At 44.9% G+C, this 22,101-nt stretch overlaps 1 protein-coding gene across 3 annotated transcripts in view; it reads right to left on the bottom strand.

The window, feature by feature from the left end:
• Positions 1 to 22,101, bottom strand: part of HERC2 (HECT and RLD domain containing E3 ubiquitin protein ligase 2) — a 164,430-nt gene that overhangs the window by 45,212 nt on the left and 97,117 nt on the right. For all 3 annotated transcript variants that reach the window (XM_073664526.1, XM_073664527.1, XM_073664528.1), the window contains exons 58-70: positions 15,531 to 15,612; positions 14,871 to 15,014; positions 14,689 to 14,779; positions 14,370 to 14,547; positions 13,491 to 13,572; positions 6,886 to 7,057; positions 6,522 to 6,666; positions 6,218 to 6,443; positions 5,429 to 5,603; positions 4,619 to 4,805; positions 4,130 to 4,270; positions 3,837 to 4,028; positions 1,041 to 1,194 (exon numbers count right to left, since the gene is read on the bottom strand). In XM_073664526.1, coding sequence (XP_073520627.1) covers positions 1,041 to 1,194; positions 3,837 to 4,028; positions 4,130 to 4,270; positions 4,619 to 4,805; positions 5,429 to 5,603; positions 6,218 to 6,443; positions 6,522 to 6,666; positions 6,886 to 7,057; positions 13,491 to 13,572; positions 14,370 to 14,547; positions 14,689 to 14,779; positions 14,871 to 15,014; positions 15,531 to 15,612 — 1,969 coding nt within the window. The remainder of the gene's footprint in view (positions 1 to 1,040; positions 1,195 to 3,836; positions 4,029 to 4,129; positions 4,271 to 4,618; positions 4,806 to 5,428; positions 5,604 to 6,217; positions 6,444 to 6,521; positions 6,667 to 6,885; positions 7,058 to 13,490; positions 13,573 to 14,369; positions 14,548 to 14,688; positions 14,780 to 14,870; positions 15,015 to 15,530; positions 15,613 to 22,101) is intronic.

The following is a 22,101-nucleotide window of genomic DNA, read 5'->3' as shown; positions in this document are numbered from 1 at the left end:
ACCCTTGAGGTGGAGATATGGTGAATGATCTCTCTCACAACTGTTCAATGGCCTGTTTACAGCCAATAGGACACCCTCCCATTAAAGTTACCCCATGTCATGATCACATCAATAAAAGCTGCTTAGCCATGTGTTTATTATGAAGTGACCTTGAACATAAGTTGATTTAAGGATAACCATGTCAGTGTCAAACACAATCTTATGAAGCAGGTAAAAGTGTGGGAATGGGTCATCCCCCTGGGCAATATCAGACCTCTACTATGGGCATAAAGGTGATAGAAAAGTAAATCTATACTTACCTGTAGGGCCCATAGAAGAGGTCTGCTTGCAGAGAAATCTGGTTTTATAAAGTCTGTTTTCCAGAGGCTTGGTGTCCAGGGGACGCCAAGCAAACCCCTCCTATCTGCTTACTATTCCCCTAAATCGCCACCTCTGTGCTAAATTATCATATCCCCCCCTCCCCTGCATGTCACAGGGCCCTGTGGCATGTCCTGTTCTGCCTACCCTTCTGCGCATGTGCAAAGCGCCGCTCCCATGGAGCACGCTTTGTTTCCCTTCGGCCCAGTTCAGCTGCGTGCTGCGCCGCAGCCTTGTATTGTGCAAGCAACAGTGAGTCACTGAGACTTCCGGTCCCTACACCTTCCACCTAGAGTTAAAGCAGGTATCTTAACATAGTTTCAGCCCCTTCCACGCAGTAGTCACAGTGGGGTTCTAGAGATCGATGCAGGTCATGGGATGGGGATAGATATAGAGATTATATATATATATATATATATATATATATATATATATATATATATATATATATATATATATATATATATATATATATATATATATATATAAAAAGTGGTTCCAATTCCTTGCTTAACTTAGTTAGCCTATGACTTGTACATTGAACATGAAGGACTGACAGTAATCCATCACAACACTAAAGTTGTAAAACATAAGACTATTATTTCCAGGAGTAAAAGATCAGAATAACGCTTAATAAAGTAATTTTCTCCGCAAGAAAAAGAAAAGAACTAGGCAGTGACTACCTGGTATTTTGACTGTGCCACTTGTTGAGGTGTCATCTGTGTACGGGTGGCTACTTTCTACCACCACTGGCTGTGAGGAGAGACGACCACTCTGGGAATCGGTGGCTACATCTTCTAGTTCTGTGACACAAAGCTCGAGCAGCATATCTGCTACCTGGAATAATAAGGAAAGTAAGGCTTTTATTCACACACACTCAGAAGACTTAAAAACCTGGTCCACTATAATACTCTATTTTACAAATGGTGGTCTTTACACACAAAAAAAAACACTTTATACTCATCTACCAGACTCACTTATCTCAAGTCGACCCTCTTTACTTTTCCTTGATGTTCTGTCCAAACCAGAAGATAAGTTACATTCACACGTTCAGCATTTCACATCAGTATTTGTAAGTCAAAACCAGGAGTGGGTGATAAATACAGAAGTGGTGACGTGTTTCTATTATACTTTTCCTCACCTGGTTTTTTGTTTACAAATACTGGATAGTGTGATCATAGCCTTAGGAGACTTTTCTGGCTTGGGTGGAATGTCACTGCTAATGCAAATCACTGGCCCGATTGGCTACAGCGGTCTTGTGACTTCCCCCACCAAGGAGACAGGCAGGAGACACAGCAGAAACTGTTTTTACCATCATCACAGACCCATTTATAAAACATTAACCTCTTCAAGGAGTACAGTACATACAAACCATGTCACAGCTTTTAATTATTCTTGGATGTGGTTTATATATATAGTCCAGACCAAAAGTTTGGACACACCTTCTCATTTAAAGATTTTTCTGTATTTTCTTGACTATGAAAATTGTACATTCACACTGAAGGCATCAAAACTATGAATTAACACATGTGGAATTATATACTTAACAAAAAAGTGTGAAACAACTGAAAATATGTCTTATATTCTAGGTTCTTCAAAGTAGCCACCTTTTGCTTTGATGACTGCTTTGCACACTCTTGGCATTCTCTTGATGAGCTTCAAGAGGTAGTCACTGGAAATGGTTTTCACTTCACAGGTGTGCCCTGTCAGGTTTAATAAGTGGGATTTCTTGCCTTATAAATGGGGTTGGGACCATCAGTTGTGTTGTGCAGAAGTCAGGTGGATACACAGCTGATAGTCCTACTGAATAGACTGTTAGAATTTGTATTAGGCAAGAAAAAAGCAGCTAAGTAAAGAAAAACGAGTGACCATCATTACTTTAAGAAATGAAGGTCAGTCAGTGTGAAAAATTGGGAAAACTTTGAAAGTGTCCCCAAGTGCAGTTGCAAAAACCATCAAGCGCTACAAAGAAACTGGCTCACATGAAGACCGCCCCAGGAAAGGAAGACCAAGAGTCACCTCTGCTTCTGAGGATAAGTTTATCCGAGTCACCAGCCTTAGAAATCGCAGGTTAACAGCAGCTCAGATTAGAGACCAGGTCAATGCCACACACAGACACATCTCTTCAACAACTGTTAAGAGGAGACTTTGTGCAGCAGGCCTTCATGGTAAAATAGCTGCTAGGAAACCACTGCTAAGGACAGGCAACAAGCAGAAGAGACTTGTTTGGGCTAAAGAACACAAGGAATGGACATTAGACCAGTGGAAATCTGTGCTTTGGTCTGATGAGTCCAAATTTGAGATCTTTGGTTCCAACCACCGTGTCTTTGTGCGACGCAGAAAAGGTGAATGGATGGACTCTACATGCCTGGTTCCCACCGTGAAGCATGGAGGAGGAGGTGTGATGGTGTGGGGGTGTGGGGGTGCTTTGCTGGTGACACTGTTGGGGATTTATTCAAAATTGAAGGCATACTCAACCAGCATGGCTACCACAGCATGTTACAGCGGCATGCTATTTCATCCGGTTTGCGTTTAGTTGGACCATCATTTATTTTTCAACAGGACAATGACCCCAAACACACCTCCAGGCTGTGTAAGGGCTATGACCGAGAAGGTGTGTGATGGGGTGCTGCGCCAGATGACCTGGCCTCCACAGTCACCAGACCTGAACCCAATCGAGATGGTTTGGGGTGAGCTGGACCGCAGAGTGAAGGCAAAAGGGGCCAACAAGTGCTAAGCATCTCTGGGAACTCCTTCAAAATTGCTGGAAGACTATTTCCAGTGACTACCTCTTGAAGCTCATCAAGAGAATGCCAAGAGTGTGCAAAGCAGTCATCAAAGCAAAAGGTGACTAGTTTGAAGAACCTAGAATATAAGACATATTTTCAGTTGTTTCACACTTTATTGTTAAGTATATAATTCCACATGTGTTAATTCATAGTTTTGATGCCTTCAGTGTGAATGTACAATTTTCATAGTCATGAAAATACAGAAAAATCTTTAAATGAGAAGGTGTGTCCAAACTTTTGGTCTGTACTGTATATATATATATATATATGTTTGTGTGTGTGTGTGTGTGTGTGTGTGTGTGTGTGTGTGTGTGTGTGTGTATGTATACATATATATCTCTGTAGATATAGTGTGTGGTAGAGACAGATATACTGTACATCTCTCTCCATCTATATACGTGTGTGTGTCATACTGATGGGGAATGTAGATTGTGTGCTCCAATCAGGACAGTGCCGATAATGTCAGTAAATTGTCTGAATTGTAAAGCGCTGCAGAATATGTTGGCGCTATATAAAAAGATTATTATTATCTGGCCTAACACAAGAAATACATGGGAAGTATTGGGGACATTCAGGACATAACCGCACAGGTCCGCTGTAATAACATTGTTTCTCAGCAATAACTTTTATAGTAAGACCAAATTTAACAAAACAACAAAAAAAAACAAAAGCAAGCAGCGAGGCACTGACCTGTGGGTATGCCGTGCCCATTCCAGACAGAATAGCAGACAGAACTTCCTTCCCTTTCTCTCCAGCTCGGTTGGAGACCGCCAGCTTGAGCAAGTCAACCAAGACTCTAGTATCATCAGACACAAGTAAACTGGTGAATTCATCCAGGCACTGGGGTTCTGGGCCTGATACTTTATTCTGACTTTCCACATCCTAGACAGAATAAAACTGCTTAGAGCCGAACATCTATGGTAGCACTGTGGACACAGCTTATTAAGCCAAGCTACATAAAAATCTTATCGGTGATCACCTACTTCTTTGGTTTTGGTCATTGTTTCTGCAATGATACTAGCTGCTCCAGGATCATCTGTAACCGGAATAAATGGCCGGGACGAAGCGGCACAAGCAGAAGGAGTCACAGCCGAAGGAGTCACTGCATCTTCAGAGGAAGGAACCTGACAAAAAAAAGTGAATTTTCATTATATCTATGCATTGAACCTAAAAATAAAGTTGCTGTAGCATTGGTGTAGGGGTGGCTCCTTTGGCTGGTATTTCCATGCACAGCACTCTTCTCATACACCCAGATGTATCTAGATGTAAAGAAAACTGCAGCCGCCCCCATTCACTAAATAAAGCAGGAAAAGGGGGTCAAGGCTAAACTAGTGCAGTGGCCCTTTACATTCAAAATAGGTGGTGGGGTCATAAAAGTTGGACTCCTGATCCTAAATGTTCAGCAGATTCTAACAATATGTGAAACAGTCTTTTCTCTTGCAGACAATGAAGTACATGCTGCCTAGGCATACCTCTCCACGTCTGTCTTGCCAAGGACTGGGACTCAATCGATCTTCCAAATCCATAGTTAAGCCTACATCATCACCGTTAATAGGGCTAGATGAGCCCGACACATCTGAAGGAGGGGCAGTGGACATAGACGGGCACTCCACAGGAGCAATCATACTCGCAGGCATTAAAGCCCCAACAACAGCATCCCTGGAATAAGAGCACACTATATCACGCAATTTATCATCCATATGTCTTCTGTACGTTACATTCATTAAAAAGTCAGGGGTTAGCCAGATTTGTGGAGATCACAAAGATACCATTTAAAGAGACGACCCTTTTTAATAGATACAGTTGTGAAAGTTTTTCATTTTCAGACTTTCTGCATCTTTCATTAACAAAGATTTTATAAAAAAAAGAAACCCGATTTGAAACAGAGGCGTAAATGAAAAATCCAGAAGGTGTTAGAAATGAAAAAAGAAAAGAAAATGTAATTGGCAAAAGTGTTATAGCTGCTACTGACGTGAAATATCCGTCTATATAAAACAGGCTTCGTCTAAATCCTAATCTCAAATCAGCGATTAGTTTCCTCAAAGGGTAAGCTTTCCCGCTTCTTGTCTTCTGCACAGATTGCATCTTCAACAGATTTCTTCTGGGTACGATTGGAATTGTGAACCGTAGTCGTACCAGAAAACGATTACCATATAATACATCCGACCAGGGAATTCCAGATCACTAACAAAAACTTGCTTCTATGCAAATTACTTTATAGCGACACTTTCTGAACACTTGTTCACAACATAAAAGAATAGAGCCAGCAACGTTCTTCTTACCTCGCATACATAATCTGCAATGCAGTAAGGATGTGAGAGAGCGCTTGCTGTTTGGCCAAGTTTCCATCAATAGACAGAAGAATCTTCGCAAGGGACGGGCGGTTCGATTTGCTATTGTTCACACCATTGATTTTGTTACTGGAAGAAGATGAAGACTCCAAATCTGAAGGTACACCTTACAAAGGAGAAATGCGCTTTAAAAGGCTGTTTGTTAGCAGCAGATGTATCATAATACATGTTGAAATTTTAACTAATGCTTTATATTAAAGGGGCTCTGCCACAATCACAACTACACTCTAGCTGATGGTTAGGAGACCACTACTGTAATAAGCATAGAGACACTCCATTTGCCTGCTGCTCCATCCCAGTATTGAGACCCCCAGAGATCACCAATGTATGACCTATCATGTGGATAGGTAATAAATGGTAATATTTTAACAATGAAATCTATTGCACTGTTTAAAGTAAGATATCCAAATGAAATGACAAAACAAGATCTTTAAATTACTCACTTCTATCACACAGTGAAAAAAAACAGAGATTAATCTTTATGGGAGACTGGGTAAAAGCATGGGCATTGTATTAGTTTACCCTGTGAAGCAAATATAGCTTGCTTGTTTCTTTGTATCACAAAATAAAAGAGGAGGGGAAAAAGAGAAACAACTAGCACCACCCCAAAAGTACGGGTAATGGCATAAAAAATTCCTCCTTTAGTAGCCTGCTATGCATCGCAGAGTTTATGGCAGGCTTTTAATTTGCTTATTACAACAAACATGAAAATGTGATTACCAAGATATGAGGCTCCTAAGGGGTCCCGAGCTGTTTGAAAGAGGACGGGCTCGTGAACAGAAGGTGTCGCCACATCCACTGTTGTCCAGGCCACACTGTGAGATGACCCGCAAGCCACACGGGTTATCTTTTGTCCTTCCAGACCATGGACAAGGGTAGGCTTTCTGTTGACTGTCGTTGTTCCATTACCTTGCTGTCCATGATCATTATCCCCCCATGCATATACCTGAAAATATTCAGCATATAATCAAAATATTTTCCCTAAAGAATAAACATTTCCAACAGATGAGACTGAGATCCTTACCTGTCCTGTATCAGTAACTGCAAGACAATGAAGTGCTCCAACAGCAACATGGACGATCTTCTTTCCCCTGAGGCCTTCAACAACTTGTGGCTTCCTCACGTGGACATCGGTGCCATGACCCAGCCGAAAATAGTCTCCTTTCCCCCTGAAATATTAGGCATCAATGTCAATATGTTTTGTACTCATGACCTACCCAATAGTAGGTATTGAACAAAGGTAAAAATGCATGCACAGCAGTGAACCTGGCAGACATTTGTCCATTCATTTTAGAGATTGGACTTTCACATTTCCGTACGCAATTAGGTTAGCCACACACAAAAGTAAAAAAAAAATGCACAATTCAGGATCTGTATTTGCCAATTACCATGTCCAGACAACACCAGATTTTGTTAATGCCAATGAAAATTGAGCTCCACATTCGATCTGGCATACTCCTTGACCATTGAGCCTTTCAATGTTTTGAGGGACATTACATCCTTCACTTCCTCCACGTCCTAATTTCCCAAAATCTCCATCACCCCAAGAGAAGACAAGTCCTGAAAAAAGCAGCACATTATGAAGATTAAGTGAGGGAAACCACTAAACAGAAAAGTCATCTAAAACAAATCTGGGGCTCAAGAGAAAATCATATAAAAATGGGACAAACATACATTGGGCATGTTGGTTTTATTCAACTATTTTGGAGTAAAATGCATAAAAAATAATTTCATGCTTAAAACACTAGATTTATTAAACTTTGCTCAGTTTTTTTTTTACATAACTTTTCATGGATCTCTCTCTCTCTCTCTCTCTCTATAGAGATATATCTATACATTACCCATCTTACACAGTGTTGTTCCACGTGGGGAAAGATGGGTAAGAGTCAAATAGGGATGTTCCCTTCCAATGAATGCATCATTAGCCAAGTACTTACTAGCTCATTTATAACATTTTATTGCTGGCATTTCTATATACTTATTACTTTACATATATACTGGCATTCATTTTGTGTAAATGAGATTGATACATTCTGTATGTATACAGGTTATTGACGACTTTAGCACTAGCATTCTACAGCTCTTTATTATACCATGTGCTCTCTCTACCCCAAAATCCATGAGTGGATAGCATGTCCCTAATACCTGAGTCTAGCTTTCTCTATCGCTTCATTGGGGGACACAGGAAACAATGGGTGTATGCTGCTGCCACTAGGAGGCTGACACTAGGCAGAAAAAAAGGCTAACTCCTCCCCAGCAGGCTACACCCACACTTGGAGTAAACTAACCAGTTTTTGCTTAGTGTCCAAGGAGGCAAGACATGGGTCTGCGTTCAGACTCGTCTCTACCATCTTGTTGTGTTTTATTAAGGTTTTTCCTTTATTTTTCAGTAACAGCTTGTGACTTCGGGCAACAGGGTGTAACAGCTCACCCTGATTTCCCACCTTTTGGGACAGAGAGAACAATGTGGTGTCGCCCACATCGTCCACTCTCGTCTAACAGGCAGGACCCTTTTTCCCCCTAACTCTTCCGAACCGTTTTGGGGTGACTCGTGGCGGATGGTCCTGCCTTTCCCCACCCCAGCCCCCTCCTCGGAGCGGGCCGGGAGAAAGACAGTGATCACTAGTCAGTGATACTCCCCTCACCAGGGTCGACACCGTCTTTTGCACCGCCGGGGACTGCGGCGGTGCGGGAAGGAAGACGTTCCTATTCCAGCGACCCCCCCTCAACCAGGGGTCTCCTGATGCAGTCTTCAGGACTGTGAAGAAGGAGTCCGGGCCTCTCCAGAAAACAGGTACCCTCCTTTCTATAGTCCTTTCTTTAGGTGGCGGGAGCTCCACAGGACAGCCAGCTGGAAACTGTTCCCGGTCTAACTGGGTTGATACCTCAGTGGTTAGTGCACTGTTTTCTGGACACAGAATTGTGGGTTCAGGTCCCATCAGAGAACAGTGACTTTCCTCATTGCCAGCCCTCTTTCAAAATTTAGGCCCTGGCTTCAGCCTAGTTCCATTCACACGCCCCCACACTGCACCATTAGCCCCTCAGAGATACGGACTCTTCCTAACCCCTTTTTTCTATCCAATCCCTGCTGTTTTTTCTTTTCCTCAGCGCGGGCTCTCTGTGTGCACTTTTTCGACTCCGCCCCCTCCCTCTCCCGCCAGCGCCATTACTCGCGCGGCCTACGGCCTCCATCTTGGCGCCTGCCGCAGCCGGGTTCACAGCTACCGACGCTGCCCGCGCCACACCGCCAAACGCTGCCCGTGTCTCCTCGCCACCTACGGCTTCCGTCACAGCGCCAGCCGCGACCTCCATCTCGTCGCCTACCGCATTTCCGACAGCTGCGGCCTCCGATCCAATGCTAGCTGCGGCCTACATCATGGTGCTAGCCGCGTCCCCCTCAGCGACTGCCGCAGCCCCCTCGCCGCGCCAGCAGCAGCCGCCGGCGCCAGCTGCGGCCTCCGTCGCAGCGCCAATCGTGGCCCCCGTCGCAGTACCAGCCGCGGGCTCCGGCACAGCTACAGCCACGCCCTCCGTCTCCCAGCCGTGGCCTCTGTCACAACGGCTCCTTGCCTCTTCAGCCTCGGCTCCTGGCACTGCTTCAACTGTTAGCCCACGGGAAATCAACACCGTGGTCCCCCACATAGTATAAGGTAGGCCCTGTCCCGGCCGTCGGCCCCTCGGGCCCAGTCCCCCTTTTTTTTCCTAAACTTCCAAATAGTTTATGGGACATTTCATTCCAAAACCATAGCGTTTGTGGGACGATTTCATTCCAAAACCATAGCGTTTGTGGGACGATTTCATTCCAAAACCATAGCGTTTGTGGGACAATTTCATTCCAAAACCATAGCGTTTGTGGGACAATTTCATTCCAAAACCATAGCGTTTGTGTGACATTTCTTTCCAAAACCATAGCGTTTGTGGGACATTTCATGGGACATCCCAAAACTGTACAGATTGTGGGACAGACCATGCTAAGACTTATGGTATTAGGGTACCAATATCAATAGGTCAGCAGGAATCTCCGATCATCGACCGCAACAACCCCAAGCATTCAGTTCTCTCCGGAGCTTCCCGCCACCAGGATCGAAAGCGGTATTCCGATGGTTGCCGCCTGATTGCATCCGGTAATCGACCTCACCAACCTTTGGTAGAGGTCCCTTTGCGACTGCCTAACAAGCCATCCGCCTCAGCTGCTCTGATTATTCCCAAGATGTATCAGATGCTTGCTTTTACAGCAGATCGCGCAGCGTTCCAGGGAGCGGGTGCCCTCCAGGCTTACGTCTGGACTCCCCTTGTTCCTATATAATCTAGGACTACTCCCATGGCTCGCTTCTCTTTCCCAGAGATAGTTTTAGAGTTGGACCTCTCCACCCTGCTACCCGCGTCGGATTCCGATCTAGACTCCAACCGGTCTCTCCAGGTCACAAGACATGATGAACAGCCCGGTATCAGCGGTCAAGCAGGCCTGAGTCAAGGACGACGAACCTCTTCCACAAAGACCAATCTCTTCTCGAGAGTGTCTCTCACCTCCAATCACAAAGAGATCTGATTGAGTGCCCTCCGAATGAGGTATACTCAGGAAATGGTGTTCAGAGCAGTTACCGTTCTGAATTCTTCTGCAGCCTACGGTTTCTGGTCAATTACCATTCTGGTACCTGCAGGGTGCCTTGCCTATAGCAGGTTACCTTGTTTATGGTACACACAGGAGTTGTTTTATGCCTCTCCCTAATGAGAGGTCCTCAATTCACCAAGGTTGTGCCCTCACACTGTTCCTACTAGCGATAGTAAGTCAGAACCGAGGTGTCTCCAGAGTTATTATTTTGCCCATACCTTGACTGTTCGATACTTTGCCACTCTTACAGTGCGTCAGAACACTCCATCCTCCATGTCCACACCAGTAGAGCTTCCTTTAGGGAACATACCTGGTGTTCCACCCGCTCCACGACCATACCTATGGCACGTCTACCCAGGCAAGCCACTGCCAACTCCTGCCCACTTCCTAATGGCATCAGATCTATGTGGTTGCCTATCCTGCCAACAGTCCTTTCGGACTAAGGTGGGTCAGTAACAGAGTGTTACCTCGTCACTGCTATTTAAGAACATACATGCAACAACCTCCATTATCTCCGTTTCAGAGGTTCCTTATGCATCAACGTTCGGGTACCCTCTGCAGTTGGTCAGACCCACTAACATCTATGGACACAGCTATACAGCTGTCTCTTTTCAACAGCTTAACTCCATGTAGTGCTCCAGGCACTTATCTATATCTGGGCTCTCTGTCCATTATCCCTAGCAGTTCAGACCTACTACCCCCCCCCCCTTATTAGCAGCTACAGTGTTTATCCGTTTGCTGCTAACCCTGTAGTATTCGATCCACTATCCATAGCCTGTCAGTTTGTCGACACTCACCTTTTTGTTTCCTCAGGAGCAGACCTCTTCAAGTCTTCAACAAATTACAGACATGGTATTACAGACCAGATGCTGTTACAGGCTCTGTTCATACCAGGGAGCAGGTCTTAGTTCGTCACGAAAAGAGATTTTTTTCGTCCTGCTCTTCCTGACCGCCCCGGTTCACCTAGGCTCCGTGGGACCTACCGGTCTGATGCCTATACACGAGTTGTTGCTCCTGTTTTCTTTTTCCCTACAGTTGTCGTCAACACCTTTCATCAGTTGGATAATCGGCTGTTTGTGGCGCTCCTCTACGGAGACTATTCCGCATACAGGTACTCGCCTTTTCTTCTGTCACTTTCAAGGACAGAAACAGACCTAGGGTCTCTAGACGCCTTGAGAGGAAGCACTTTATTACCTCCTACCGGTCAGGTACCTCGTTGTCTCTTGCTTAATTTTCTCTTTCGACAAGAGAACTTCCGACTTTCAGGACATGGAAGCCTTTCCTCAAGCCGGCACTATCCGGCTTAACATGTGTCCAGTCAGAAGTTTCCACTTCCAGGGACAGTTGTTGGCAGCACCCAACATTTGCAGGATGAACGGTTGGTAACGGAGCTCATCTCGGAAGACTCATCTTTGGATTCAGGATTCTGCATGCAGGTACTCTTCTTTTCTTCCTTCCTTTCGGGATTGCCACTTGTCTAGAATCAAGATGGACTATCGGTCTCCAGACGCCTTATGATGAAACGCCTGATTCCACAACCTGAATCAGTCTGCCGTTTACCTGACTAGGACCTCATTAATGCCATGTCTCTTGCTGTACCTTCTGTTTCGACGAAGAGAACTTCCGCCTAGCAGGATATGATGGCTGTTATTCAAACCGGTCCTGTCCAGCGTAACACGAACCAGTGGGTCGTTTCCAGAGACCGGTAAGGTTCTCCTCAGAGCATTCCCTTCAGATGGGCAGTCGTTACTCCTGCGTGACATGCGTCATCATGATTAATCCTACAGTGGGTGGAATCCTCCCTCCGTTGGCGCCATAGTCTTTACTTTCACGGTAAGAGTTCTCGATCCTTCCCTTGGAGGGTTGGACTCTTTGGTGACCATCTTCCTGTCCTCTTTTTTTCGCCTTCATCTCTCATCTCCACATAAGCATGTTCAGTAAATTTGGGGGACAGTGTAACACATGGAACAGGGGGGCCCTTCCCCAGATCGGTCCTTATTCTTCCCCCCTGAGCAAAGTTTTCCCTGTATGGGAGGGGCTATCCTCCCATCTAGCCTGAGTCCTACGCCTGTCGGAAGTGGAAGTGTTCTGGGACACTTGTTCCCTGGCCGGGGAGCTGCCTTCTGGTGCCCCCCTTTCAGGGTCGCAGGAAGTTCGGGACCTTTCCCTTTTTCCGACTCGCTTAGGTTTAGAGCCCGTCTCATCTGTTCTAGAAGTGACTTACATACAGGGTGGAGCGCTAAATTAGACAGTTGGTGCTTCGATCTGTACTCATTGTTCTGTTTTTTCTTCCACAGTTTCTCCCCTGAACGGGGGACACTGCCAGTTTATCCAGAATGTTCCTATCGCTCCATGGACTGTTCGTCCTTCCTGGTCTTCGGTCCAAACATTCTCCTTGTACTACACGGTATCTCCACTCGGCCTCAGCAACGCCAATCGGTATTGGAAGGTCCCTCAGGCAGTAGTGGACCGACCTTACCTTTTGAGTACTTGTCTCTTCCCGCCCTAGGGACTGCTTTAGGACGGCCCATGGTTTCCTGTGTCCCCCAATGAAGCGATAGAGAAAAGAGAGTTTTTGGTACTCACCGTAAAATCCTTTTCTCGGAGCCTTCATTGGAGGACACAGCACACACCCTTATTTGTGCCATTTTTGGTTCATCTTAGGGTAATCTTTTATATCTCCTTTCCTACTGCTTTCTCACAAACTGGTTAGTTCACTCCCAGTGTGGGTGTAGCCTGCTGGGGAGGAGTTAGCCTTTTTTTCTGCCTAGTGTCAGCCTCCTAGTGGCAGCAGCATACACCCATGGTCTCCTGTGTCCCCCAATGAAGGCTCCGAGAAAAGGATTTTACGGTGAGTACCAAAAATCCTCTTTTTGACTTTGTCTATACCCATGTACAGTTATTTGCATGCCTATTTTTATGTATACCTAATAATTATAGTAATATTTTATTGGTGGACTATGTACTTTATGAACTCTATATTAAGAGTGCCCATAGTGAACTTGTGTAGGCCCCCCTACTATATGGCATAGGGCCCTATTTGAAATTTTTTTACTATGAATTCTGTTCTGTTGATATTGTTTCAATCTCTTTTGATTAGGCAGGTTAGCACGAAGTTATCATTACAGCGTGACACACACACACACACACATGACATTGCACCAGCATGGCAAATCAAAAGGAGAGCTGGCAATGTTGGAAGGTAAGGAGAAATGCAGGTCCTTCTGTCCAGAGGTCACAGATTATTGACCTGGCCGATGGATCGGAGTCCTTCGAATCGATCCTCCCATCTCTAATCATTAAGTTTCTTATATTCGCTTGTACTATTGATCTACGCATAAGTTTACTGAAACAATAGTGACCATTTAAATATGAACATACCTTCATCTGACAGAGCCAACGTCTGTGCATCTCGACTTCCACATGCAACCTGTATGACTCTATGGCCCAGGAGCACCTTCACCTGAAAAGTGATCACAGTTGTTGAGAAATCAGAGACTAAAGCAGCCAAAGTGAAATGGGAAACTGTACGGTAAGGTGAATAAGAAAATGAGAAAAGATGATGAAGAAAAACATTTTGCAAAGTGAGAAAAAGAAAACTGGGTGCCATGTGTTGAGGTGAGGGAGAAGAGATGAGCGAATATTCACATGGAATTGAATCAATTACTAAAAAAATATACATTCACCTTAATGCTCACCTTTCCAGCCTCTTCGCTCCTCTAGAGCTGAAATCCCAGGCTTCTTCACTCTAGGCTGGGATTTTTGGCTTTGATGAGGCCAGGTACGCTTCCAGCCATGAACACGCAAGGTCACCACACTTGTTATGACGTCATGACCTTACGCGCGCTTGATCAAAAGCGTATTGGGCTTTCTCAGAGACAGAAGTACCGGCCCAGCATGTAAAGGCCCGGGATCTCTGCACGAATGGTGGCAAAGATGAGTCAAAGGACCGGACTTGAGACGGTGAGGAGCCGGAAAGGTAAGCATTGAGGAGAGTTTGGGGATTTCTTCTATTTCATACATGTTACCCTTATTATGTCCCCAGACCCCAGAGCATAAGGGACATTCAGTTTGCAGAGAATAACCTCTAAACAAATCTAATTTCATGGGAAAATCCATGCAAACAAGTTTTCCCTGATCCATTCATCTGTAGGGTGATGAGAGATCATGATCGTGTCTTTACTACACATGATAACCATTACTGGTGTAATACCAAAAATAATGGAAGAGCAGAAAATGCAGATTACCAAGTTGTCTTACCATTTTAGGTTTCAGCTGCGTTGTATTATCACCATGCCCCAGTCGGCCATATTCACCCAAGCCCCATGTATACAGCTCCCCACTAGATGTAATAGCAGCACTATGGGAGCTGCCACAGGCAATGTCACGTATCCGCTTGCTCTTGAGAGCTTCTATTAGTCTGGGCTTATCACAGTTCCTAAATAAAACACAAGACGTCTGTAAATTGTAATACTGCAACGTGACACAGTATAACAAGAGCAGAACTTAGCGCAGCCTTTGATTTATACACTAAGTTAATAATGTTTAATATTTGCACACACAAAATGAACAAACTCACATTCGGCTGAAGTGACCGAGCTTTCCATCGTCTCCTTCTCCCCAGGAGAAGATTTTGCCATCCACTGTTAGAGCCATTGCATGCCTGCCACCTAGAAAGAGGAATTCCCGTCAGTAGATGTCAAAACTTAGTAACGCATAAAGTTATACTCTACCCAGAAGGATATGAAGGGAGGGACAAACCTGAATGAACAGCGACTTTCTTCACTACGTAGTTGCTGAGCGCAGTCATTTGTCGAGGTATAGGTACTGTCCCACTGGAAATGCCTAAACCCAATCTTCCGTTAGTGGCTTCCCCACATGCGTACACCTTCCCCTCGACAGTCACTACACGTAGGAATTAAGATGAGAGGTAGTAAACCGCAAGGCTCAATTGCATGCTACAAACTCACATCAGAAATAGAAGACACAAACTGATAAAAAGACAAAATGCAATAGGAAGGTTCATTTATACGAACTGTGCGGGGGCACTAAACCACCTTGATAGTGTATCGGCATCATTTAGTCTGTTTACACAGGCAGGATGCACTTAACGACCTGCCATTGTTCTTGGTAGCGCAAGTTCTGTTTGTACAGGATGATGCACTGCCGAGAACGATACACAAGATCATTTCACCTGACGAACGAGCATTTGACTTGTCCACTGGGTGATCTGGCTGAAGATTATCGTAACGAGACTGTACCTTGGGAAATCTTGCAGTGTAAATGGACCTTAACTCTACAGATGCCAGTATTACACTTTCATCAAAACAGACAATTATACAGTATATGCCATGACTTTACAGAATGATAGGTTGTAATCCAACAACTAAAAAGAAGGTAACATGAGAATACTCTAATTACCTGCAAAAAGACTTTTTGATCCACCGGCAACTTGTACAACATTGAGAGCAGATAATGTTTCAGAGAATGATGGAACTTTTATCTGCAAAAAAAAAAGAAAAACGTATTCCATCAAGTCTGATGCACTGCAAAAGTTTCATGATGGGCAAAAGTGTGATTGTCATATCAATATAATAAATCACACTCGCTAACATTAAAATAGGTTTACCCCCCTCTCAATGCGGCCAATTTCCATGTACGCTTTTTTCCTCCCCTTCTTCCCAGAGCCATAACTTTATTTTTCTGTCCACATAGATGTAGGAGGGCTTGTTTTTGAGCGGGACTAGTTGTACTTTTGAATGACACCGTTCATTTTAGCACATAGGGTAGTGGAAAACGGGAGAAAAATTCCAAGTGCGGTGAAATTGTGAAAAAAAAAAAAAATGCAATTCTGACATGGTTTTTGGCAATTGTTTTTCTTTATCGCTTCATTGGGGGACACAGGACCATGGGTGTATGCTGTTGTCGCTAGGAGGTTGACCCTAGGCAAAAAAAGAAATAGCTCCTCCTCTGCAGTATACACCCGCCTACAGGCACCAAGCTCACCAGTTTAAGCTTAGTGTCTGTAGGAGGTAGACCTGGATCCTAACTGATCCAACCCTGTTGTGTTTTATTAATCCTTGTTCTTTATTTTTTCAGATACAGCTCTTCAGGGTTAACAGGGAACACTGCGTCCCCTGTTATCCCCATTCTCAAGCGACAGAGAGCAGTGTTGCATTTCCCACATCGCCCACTCTCGGACCCGCTGGGCAGGACCTATCCCCTGTCACCTCCAGGTGTCTCAGGGTGATTCCCGGTGGCCAGTCCTTGCCTATTCCCCACCCCAGCCCCCTCATAGAATCATAGAATCATAGAATGGTAGAGTTGGAAGGGACCTCCTGGGTCATCTGGTCCAACCCCCTGCTCAAAGCAGGATTCACTAAATCATCTCAGACAGATGTCTGTCCAGCCTCTGTTTGAAGACGTCCATTGAAGGGGAACTCACCACCTCTCGTGGCAGCCTGTTCCACTCATTAATCACCCTAACTGTCAAAAAGTTTTTTCTAATATCTAATCTGTGTCTCCTCCCATTTAGTTTCATCCCATTGCTTCTAGTCTTTCCTTGTGCAAATGAGAATAAAGATGATCCTTCTACAATGTGACAGCCCTTGACATATTTGTAGACAGCTATTAAGTCTCCTCTCAGTCTTCTTTTTTGCAAGCTAAACATTCCCAAATCCTGCAACCGTTCCTCATAGGACATGGTTTGCAGACCAGTCACCATTCTGGTCGCTCTTCTCTGAACTTGCTCCAGTTTGTCTGTCTTTTTTAAAATGTGGTGCCCAAAACTGTACACAGTATTCCAGATGAGGTCTGACCAAAGAGGAGTAAAGACCGATAATGACTTCACGTGATCTAGACTGTATGCTTCTGTTAATACATCCCAGAATTGTATTTGCCTTTTTTGCTGCTGCATCACACTGTTGACTCATGTTCAGTCTATGATCTATTAGTATACCTAAGTCTTTTTCACATGTACTGTTGCTTAGCTCTATTCCTCCCATTCTGTATATGCTTTTTTCATTTTTATTGCCCAGATGTAGTACTTTGCATTTTTCCCTGTTAAAAACCATTCTGTTGGTTGCTGCCCACTGCTCCAGTTTATTTAGGTCTTTTTGAATCCTCTCTCTCTCTTCTCTAGTATTAGCTATCCCTCCTAGCTTTGTGTCATCAGCAAATTTAATCAGTTTACCCTCAATTCCTTCATCTAAATCATTGATAAAGATGTTGAACAATACAGGTCCCAGGACGGAGCCCTGTGGTACCCCACTTGAGACATTCATCCAGCTGGATGTGAAGCCATTTACAACCACCCTTTGAGTCCGATCACTAAGCCAGTTATGAATCCACCTAACAGTTGCCTGGTCCATTGCATACTTGGTCATTTTTTCAATAAGGATGGTGTGAGATACTTTGTCAAATGCTTTGCTGAAGTCAAGATATACTATATCTACAGTATTTCCCTGATCCACCCAGTCAGTGATTCTGTCATAGAAGGAAATTAAGTTAGTCTGACATGACTTGTTAGTTACAAACCCATGCTGACTCTGGTTAATCACTTTATTCTTATCCATGTACTTACATACATGTTGTTTAATAATTTGTTCAAAGATCTTTCCTGGTATAGAAGTCAGACTCACCGGCCTATAGTTCCCTGGGTCCACCTTCTTCCCCTTTTTGAAGATAGAAACAACATTTGCTCTTCTCCAGTCTTCTGGGACTTCTCCTGTTCTCCAAGAATTTTCAAAGATTATGGAGAGTGGTTCTAAAATTTCTTCTATAATCTCCTTCAGTACTCTGGGTGTAATTCATCTGGACCTGGAGACTTGAACTCATTTATGTTAGCTAAATATTCCCTCACAATCTTTCTGTTTACAGATAACTTGGATTCCTCTATTCCTTTAAAAGGACAGTGAAGATCAGTTGATGTTACATTTTCTTTCTGAGAGAAAACAGATGCAAAATAGGAATTAAAAAGTTCGGCCTTCTCAACATCCTCTCTTACCAGTTCTCCATTTTCATCCTGTAAAAATCCTATAGCATCTTTGACTTTTCTTTTACTTTTGACATACCCCCAAAATCCTTTTTTATTGCTTTTGACATCTCTTGCAAGCCTTAATTCATTGTCAGCTTTAGCTAACCTGATACGTGCCCTGCAGGATCTGCAGACTGCATTATAATCTTCTTTAGATATGCCTCCCTCTTTCCATTTAATAAACATTTCTTTCTTTCTTTTTAGCATGTGTTTAAGTTCTGTGTTCATCCATCCTGGTTTCCTTAAATGCTTCCCATTCTTCCTACTTTTCGGGATTGTTAACGATTGTGCTTTGAGAATCTCATTTTTAAAAATTTCCCATCCTTCCTGGACATTTTTGTCCTTAAGGACATCCAGCCATTGGATCCCTCCTATTCTCTTTCGGAGTCTCTTAAAATCTGCCTTTCTAAAATCGAACCTTGAAGTTTGAGTCTTCACATGTCTTCCTCCTCTAGTTATCCAAAATTCTATAATAGCATGATCGCTGCCTCTTGCGTCCCAGCCACCTTTACCTCCTCAACCATTTCCTCCCTGTTTATAAGGATTAGATCCAAAGTAGCAGATCCCCTTGTTTTCTCCCCTAACTTTTGGAAGATAAAGTTGTCAGCAAGAGAGGATAAGAATTTGCTTGACCTGTTAGTTTTACTTGAGAGAGATTCCCAACAAATGTCTGGATAGTTGAAATCTCCCATGACCACTACGTCATATTTTTTGGAGAACTTGGTCATTTGATACATAAAGAGTTCATCCATATCTTCAGCTTGCCCAGGTGGCCTGTAGTAAATGCCTACAATGGTGTCCTTTCCGTTGTTCTCTCCTTGTATTCTTACCCAAACAGTTTCCACAGAACTCCCAGTCTCTGAAGCTTCAATCTCTGTGCAGATATACGCTTTTCTAACATACAATGCGACACCTCCTCCTCGTTTATCAAGTCTGTTTCTTGCAAATAAGTTGTATCCTTTTAGCCTTTTATTCCAATCATGTGTATCGTCCCACCAAGTTTCAGTGATTCCAATAACATCATATTCCTTTTCCTGCGTTAGTAGTTCCAATTCTCCTTGTTTGTTGCCCATGCTTTGTGCATTTGTATAAAAACATTTTAGTTTGTGATTGGTTTCTCTTCCTCCCATATTTTTATTATTTAAATTGTTTTGTCTTTGTTCTTCCTTTCCACTTCCAGTAGCAGAGATCTCAATAGTATTTGTCAGCTGTATGGCTTTTTCTGGCCTTTTGCTTCCCTTCCCACATTGTTCTAGTTTAAAGCTCTCCTGATGAGTGTAGCAAGGCGACTTCCAAATACATGTTTTCCAGTCTTCGTAAGGTGCACCCCATCTCTAGCAAGTAGTCCATCGTATAGGTAATTCATTCCGTGATCCAGAAATCCAAATCCTTGTTGACGGCACCATCGACGTAGCCAGTTGTTCACCTGTAGAATCTTATTCCACCTCATTGTTCCATGGCCATCCACTGGGATGATGGATGAGAAGACCACCTGCGCTCCCAATTCTTTCACTTTCTTGCCTAAGTCTTCAAAGTCACTGCAGATGGTTTCCAGGTCCTTTCTTGCGGTGTCATTTGTCCTCACATGTATTAGCAGGAATGGGTAGTGATCTGTAGGTCTGAAGAGTCTTGATATCCTGTCAGACACATCTTTAATTTTTGCTCCTGGAAGACAGCACATTTCTCTTGAGGTTATGTCTGGTCTGCAGATAGCGGCCTCTGTTCCTCTTAACAGGGAATCCCCCATGACCACCACTCTCAGTTTTTTCTTCACAACATTCTTCTTTCTCCATCCAGGAGGATTCTGAGGGCTTACAAGGTTATTCATTGCTGGCAAAGTCTTATTTTGCTGTATTTCTTCATGGTTCTCCTGCGTGAGAGCCTGGTACTGGTTCCTGAGCAGTATGGGTGCTGACTGCCTCTCGATCCTCCTGCTTCTCTGGGTCACATGCTTCCATTCCTCTGTTTCGTCAGGTGCAGTTCGAATTTCTTCTCTTTCTGAATCATGAAGAGATAATTCTGCTCTGTCTAAGAACTCTTCACCTTCCTTAATGATTTTCAAGGTAGTTAACCTCTCTTCTAGATTTCGCAACTTTTCCTCCAACAGGGACACAAGCTTGCATTTCTGGCATGTGAAGTTTGGCTTTTCCACTGGCAAGTCTGTGAACATGTAGCAGGATATGCAGCTCACCAAATGGCTCCTGGACTCTTCCATGTTCTTACTGTTAATGTTCTGAAAACAGTGAAAAAAGCTTTAAAAAAAAAAAAAAAAAAGCTTCAAAATGGTTTACCGATGTCCTCTTTTCAGCTCCAACAGCCAAAATCCAGTGTTCTTTGAGCTCGCGGAGACTCTTCACTTACCCCAAAATGCAGTGGGAATATGCAAATTATCTCCTCAGGACTCCTCCCCTGGTTAGTCCACCGTCTCCCTCCTCGAGCGGCCTGGGAGGGAGAAGGTTGTCACTGCGGTGACCTTCCCCCAGATTCTGGGGTCGACATAGGCTCCTGCACTTTCCAGTACCGGTCAGTGCGGGAAGGAGGAAGAGCCAGGATCCCCCCTAACCACGGAGGACCTCCTGTGACCATCCTCAGAAGGGGAGAGGAAGAAGAGGCATCGGGACCTCTAACAAAGATAATCCCTCCCACTCCTGCTGCCTTACAACCGCAACCCCCCAGGTCCCTCAGAACACTGGATATGGCACAGAGCTGCCTGCCAGAGGGTCCTATAAATCCCGTGGATTATTAATGGGGGCATCACATCTCCACCGACGCTGATTTACAGCAGCGCTTCCCTGGCCACGCCCCCTCTCCTCGCATCTTTATGGCATCTCCCGCAGCATGGCGTCCCCCTCAGCATGGCGTCCCCCACACCCCCCCCCCCCCCCCCACACACACACACACACACACACACACACACACACACACACACACACACACACACTTCTTTTTCCTTTTTGCGCGGCAAATTTGCCCGCGCTTTCTCCGTCAGGGGGCGTCTCGGGTGGGGCGTTCCTTACAGGCGGGTATACGCCCCTCCGGCATTCGGCCAATCAGGACTGAGGAGCAATGTGACGCTTCCGCCACGCCCACAGTTCTCCCGGGGACCTATCAGCAGCTGTGTTCTTAGGCAGAAGGAATGGGGGCGGGCTTATCAGAGCCTCGGCTCCCCTAGGTTACTCAGGGCAGCACGCTCTGCTCCAGCCCCTCTACGCTGCTCTCTATTTCTGGCTCCGGCAGCATCACTCTGCCTGACTGTCATCACCGCAGCCCTGCTCCCGTCTCCGCAGCTCCGGAGTTTCCGATGGGGGATACGGGACCGTGGACATTCCAGACCGGGTAGGCCCTGCCCTGGCACCTACACACACCTCACATAGTACTGCAGAGAGCACAGGCGTAGTAAGTGGCCCGCGGGCCTGACAACGGCTTTCTGCTCGACCTGCAAGCCTCCCACCATGCTGGCACCCCAAGATCCCCCTGCCGCCCAGGACGAAGTAACTCTCCCTCCTCCGGAGTGGGCTGTTGCTATGTCCCAGTCTGTCTCTGACCTCACCAAGGTATCTCAAGCTCTGGTGCAGGTCCTAGAACGCTTGCCCATGCTATCCACAGCCAGCAGTGCTCCGAACGTTCCCACGGACAATTCGCAGGCACCCCTGCCCCTCCTCCTAAGGGCAGACCGAGGGCACGTTCTCAGAAACGGACTCACACAAGTTCATCTTCCAGCTATCCAGACTCCAAATTGCACCCTTCATCTCACACCTCTTCCCCAGAGGTCGCTCCGGGATCAGACACGGCATCAGATTCTGACTCTGAATCCGACACGGACCAATATTCTAGAATCCAGGACATGGTTGACAGCCTTATATTGGCCGTCAATCAGACTCTGCATGTTAAAGAGGACGAGAGCCCTTCTCAGGACTATTCAGTTTCCTTCAAGAGAATCAAGCGCCCGGCACACAC

Source organism: Phyllobates terribilis, unplaced genomic scaffold, assembly GCF_046119375.1.
Source record: "Phyllobates terribilis strain yellow unplaced genomic scaffold, ASM4611937v1 Scaffold_2__4_contigs__length_985480577, whole genome shotgun sequence".
Classification (NCBI taxonomy): domain Eukaryota; kingdom Metazoa; phylum Chordata; class Amphibia; order Anura; family Dendrobatidae; genus Phyllobates; species Phyllobates terribilis.
Note: the sequence above shows the minus strand (reverse complement) of the source record. Positions and strands in the feature narration are given on the sequence as shown.